At 43.8% G+C, this 5,000-nt stretch overlaps 1 protein-coding gene across 1 annotated transcript in view; it reads left to right on the top strand.

Moving 5' to 3' along the window:
* Positions 1–3,123, top strand: part of LOC139269201 (V-type proton ATPase catalytic subunit A-like) — a 149,504-nt gene extending 146,381 nt beyond the window's left edge. The window contains exon 10 of the mRNA XM_070888293.1: positions 3,070–3,123. Within this exon, the coding sequence (XP_070744394.1) occupies positions 3,070–3,123 (54 nt within the window). The remainder of the gene's footprint in view (positions 1–3,069) is intronic.
* The last annotated feature ends 1,877 nt before the right edge of the window (positions 3,124–5,000 follow it).

Below are 5,000 nucleotides of genomic sequence, written 5' to 3'. Positions count from 1 at the left end.
GTGTGTGTGAGTGAGTGTGCGTGTGAGTGAGCTTGTGAGTGTGTGAGTGTGTGTGAGTGGTGTGTGTGTGTCTGTGAGTGAGTGTGTGTGTGTGTCTGTGAGTGAGTGTGTGTGTGTGTATGTGTGTGAGTGCAATATACGACTCTAACACAATCAGCTCCGGTAGATGTTCCTTTAATAATTTTTACTTGCAGCAAGGAAGAGCCTCACTCAGTCAAAGGCTAAGTGACGACTCCCAATATGGTACAGTTTCACAAAGTATTTATACAGTAAAAAACAAGTTATGGTTCCACCATGTGTATTGGTTCTGCCTTTGCAGTCAGTGGAAACAGATAAAGAGTTAATGATTACCACATCCTTGTCTTTACATTTTTCTCAATGTCTCTTTTGTAAGTGTTTTTGGTGGGCCAATCAGCAATAACTCGATTAGAGTGTGATAATGTGCTATCACCGGCTTTGCATTGTTTTAGGATTGTCCAGTTTCCTGGCCAGTTATTTGGGCCCATGATTTCCATAGTGGTTAATTGGGTACTTGGCTTCTTGCATATTATGGATGAGTTCTGTACAAGAGATAATGGCTGGTAATTTGATTATCTCTTAGAGGGTGAATTGGTGCTGCATCTTTACAACCTTTATCCAGCCCTTCTAAGGTCTGGCATAGCGACAGACTGTTGATAATACAGGGGAGCACAATGGGTGGTACTTATCTCAGCAGGACAGTCTTAATGTTGTCTGGTGGCTATTAATCAGCTATCAGCAGTTTTAGTCAGGGTTAGCATGTTTATGCAAACAGACTGACTGTTGCAGAAGTTTCTAGCAGGACCAGGACTCCATTTTGTTTTATGGCAAAAAGGGTAAAAAAAAGTGTAATGCAACGTTAAAAATACATTTCCACATTCCCCCATTTTATCCTTCACAAGGACAACTCAACCCATTCTGATCTTGTACAGTCTCTCTATTTCCACTTCCACACAAGAGCCTTCAGTAGTTGTTGCTACCATAAATCTAGCCGTGGTCTCGGTAGGTAACATGGTTTTTCCCACCCTGGCACAGCAACACTTAACCAAGACAAGTAATAGATATAGGGCGAAGACTATCAGCAGGAATATGATCAAACCCTGTACCACAGATCTCCCTAGGGATCCCAACAATCCCGATGCCCAACCCCACAAGGTGATATCATCCTGGCCAACTGTCTGTTTATACTCTATTACCTTTTTCCTAATGTATTCAGCTAGACTGCCAATTTCTTCTGACTTATCTGGGATATATGTCCAGCATTCTCCAACTATTAATGCGCATGTCTCTCCTTCTTTGGCTGGGAGATAATCTAAGGCCATCCGATTTTGGAGAGCCACTGTTCGAATGGCTACCACTTCATCATTCACCCCTTCGAAGTGTTGGGAAGTTGTGTTGGCTACTGATTCGACGAAGTTAGCCAGTTCCCGTAACTGCCATTCGGTCGATGCTATTCCATAGGGTGGCACCATTACCTTGAATATTCCATTTAGCCATGTCAAATCCCGTTTAAATCTATGACTTCCACAGGCATCCCTTAGAGTCTTTATTGATCTGATAAGGGGTACCACATATCCTAAGTAACAGGATCCTGTCCAGTTGGCTGGTAACCATTGGTAGGCTTTATGGCCACAAATAAAGTAGATGCAATTATAGGACGTCAGCTCCTGGTCCTTTCCCGCCATCCATACTCGAGTGGTCTCACCTTCCCCCCCTTCACCTGAGGCTTTGTTATGGACCATCGTCCAGCTAACAGTTGCTATCTTTCTCCCGTCAGTGAGATTTGTTATGGCTTGCCATTTAATCATTTGGGAACACTTGTTGCATCCCATTTCTGGTCCTTTAGTCTCATTACTCAGTAGGCATATTAAACCTTCAGGATTTCCTATTCTTAGTAATACTTAGGCAGGGTGGCTGATGGTTATTATTATAATTGGGCTGGTACCATCCCTGGAAGGCTGTAAGTTTATACCCTGCCGACCTCCATTCTATTCGATCCTTCGTTTTTGACACATTGGTTAGGTTTGTCCTATTTTGCACTGTCAACCATTCTACCATCTCTGATTCGTTAAAGGGGATAGATCTCAGGGGAATACCCCCTTCAGAGTGGACAGGTACATGGGAACATATCCAACAACTCGACAAGTTTCTTTCTTGAGCATACTTATGACTCAGTGCCATAAATACGTTTACTTGCAGTTCCCTTCGGTAGTGGGTCTGTACCCCTGGTGTAATCAATAATGCAAAGTAAAACCCTGTCAAGCCCAGCACCATCAGTCCCCATAGTCCATACAGTTCCTTATTCAGTCTTCATTTTTCTGTTCCTCTGGTTCCTTCTTCCTTTCCTCCTGGTCGGGTGCCCTTTTGCAATGGGGCACATGGATCCATGTTGGTCTTTCCTTTACCTTGATTGCAGTATTAGTCGCCAGCAAGACCTGGTATGGTCCTTCAAATCTTGGCTGTAGACTGCTTTTTCTTTTAAAGATTTTGATGTAAACGAATTCCCCGGGCTCCAGGTTATGACACTTCCCTTCCGCTGGCTTGACTTGAGCTTCCTTTACCTGTGAATGAAAGCTGGAAATACATTTGGTTAGTGCAATATAATAATTCAACATATTTTCCTCCATTTTGTGGATGTCCATTTGTTTTGCAGTAAATGGTGCTGTAAAAGGTAGTCATTGGGGACGTCCCATAACTATCTCATGCGGTGACAGGCCTGTTGTTCTGTTGGTTGCAGATCGCTAAACAAATAATCAATTCTCAGTCTGCGTTGTACGCCACTACAGACCGAGTCCTTAACTTATCCTAATAAAATTTATGGTCCTATCACACAAGGACCTGGATCCTATCGCACATGGACCCTGTCCCTTCTAAGGCAGTCCTATCGCACAAGGAACTTTGCTTTAGGGACTTGTATTGTCCTATCAAACAAGGATAATTCCCTTTATGGTCCTATCGCACAAGGACCCTGGATCCTATCACACAAGGATCATCGATCGCGAGCACTTTTTTTACCTTTTACCAATGAAGATCTCCCCGGGCTGATTGCAGATCGGATATTTTCAGGATCAGATCCCTTCTGCCTACAAGCTGAGAAGGAAATGATTACAAAAATAACTTTAGCTCTTAACTGTCGAGTCTCGTAGATCGCAGTACCTCCACTGTGGACAACAGATTACATATGCGATTCAACAGTAAAGAGACCTCTTGCGAGCAAAAGGCTGACCTTATTCTGGCCAGTGAAGCCCTTCACTGAAGAGGCACTATGCTAGCATCTGTTCACTCACAGGGTAGAGAGTAAGCGATCTCAGTGGAATCTCCAAGAAGTAACTGTCGAAATCTTGACTCGCAATATACGACTCAGACACCTTCAGATGTTCCTTTAATTTTTACTTGCAGCAAGGAAGAGCCTCACTCAGTCAAAGGCTAAGCGATGACTCCCAATATGGTAGTTTCACAAAGTATTTATACGGTAAAAAAACAAGTTATGGTTCCATCCTGTGTATTGGTTCTGCCTTTGCAGTCAGTGAAAGCAGATAAAGAGTTAATGATTACCACATTCTTGTCTTGACATTTTTCCCAAATGTCTCCTTTGTCAGTGTTTTTGGTGGGCCAGACAGCAATAACTCGATTAGAGTGTGATAATGTGCTATCACCGGCTTTGCATTGTTTTAGGATTGTCCAGTTTCCTGGCCAGTTATTTGGGCCCATGATTTCCATAGTGGTTAATTGGGTACTTGGCTTCTTGCATATTATGGATGAGTTCTGTACAAGAGATAATGGCTGGTAATTTGATTATCCCTTAGGGGGTGAATTGGTGCTGCATCTTTACAACCTTTATCCAGCCCTTCTAAGGTATGGCATAGCGACAGACTGTTGATAATACAGGAGAGCACAATGGGTGGTACTTATCTCAGCAGGACAGTCTTAATGTTGTCTGGTGGCTATTAATCAGCTATCAGCAGTTTCAGTCAGGGTTAGCATGTTTATGCAAACAGACTGACTGTTGCAGAAGTTTCTAGCAGGGACCAGGACTCCATTTTGTTTTATGGCAAAAAGGATAAAAAAAACAGTGTAATGCAACGTTAAAAATACATTTCCACAGTGAGTGTGTGTGAGTGTGTGTGAGTGTGCAGGTTTGTGTGTGTGAGTGTGTGCATGAGTGTGTGTGTGAGTGTGTGTGTGTGAGTGAGTGTGTGCATGAGTCTGTGTGTCAGTGTGTGTGAGTGTGTGTGTGTCTCTCTCTCTCTCTGTCTCTCTATCTCTGTCTCTTACTCTCGCTCTCTTTCTCTCTCTTTTTTCTCTCTCTCTCTCTCTTTTTCTCACACTCTCTGCCTCTCCCTCTGTCTCTCTCTGTCTCTCTCTCTCGATCTCTCTGTCTCTCTCTCTGTCCCTCTCTCTCTCTTTCTGTCTGTCTCTCTCTCTCTGTCTATCTCTGTCACTCTCTCTCTCTCTCTTCATCTCTCTCTATCTCTCCCTGTCTCTCTCTCTCGCTCTGTCTGTTTCTCTCTCTCTCTGTCCCTCTCTCTCTCTTAGTCTCTTTCTCTGTCCATCTCTCTCTCTCTCTTTCTCGCTCTCTATCTCTCTCTCTCTCTCTGTCTCCCTCTCTCTCTATCTCTCTTTTTCACCCACTCTCTTTGTCTCTCTCTCTCTCTCTGTCCCTCTCTCTCTCTCTTGGTCTCTCTCTCTGTCCATCTCTCTCTCTCTCTCTTTCTCGCTCTCTATCTCTCTCTCTCTATCTCTCTTTTTCACCCGCTCTCTTTGTCTCTCTCTCTCTCTGTCCCTCTCTCTCTCTCTTGGTCTCTCTCTCTGTCCATCTCACTCTCTCTCTTTCTCGCTCTCTATCTCTCTCTCTCTATCTCTCTTTTTCTCCCGCTCTCTCTGTCTCTCTCTCTCTCTCTCTGTCACTCTCTCTCTGTCTCTCTCTCTCTCTGCTAATCTCTCTGTCACTCTCTCTCTCGCTTTCTCTCTCTATCTCTCAC

Source organism: Pristiophorus japonicus, chromosome 8 (genome assembly GCF_044704955.1).
Source record: "Pristiophorus japonicus isolate sPriJap1 chromosome 8, sPriJap1.hap1, whole genome shotgun sequence".
NCBI lineage: Eukaryota > Metazoa > Chordata > Chondrichthyes > Pristiophoridae > Pristiophorus > Pristiophorus japonicus.
Note: the sequence above shows the minus strand (reverse complement) of the source record. Positions and strands in the feature narration are given on the sequence as shown.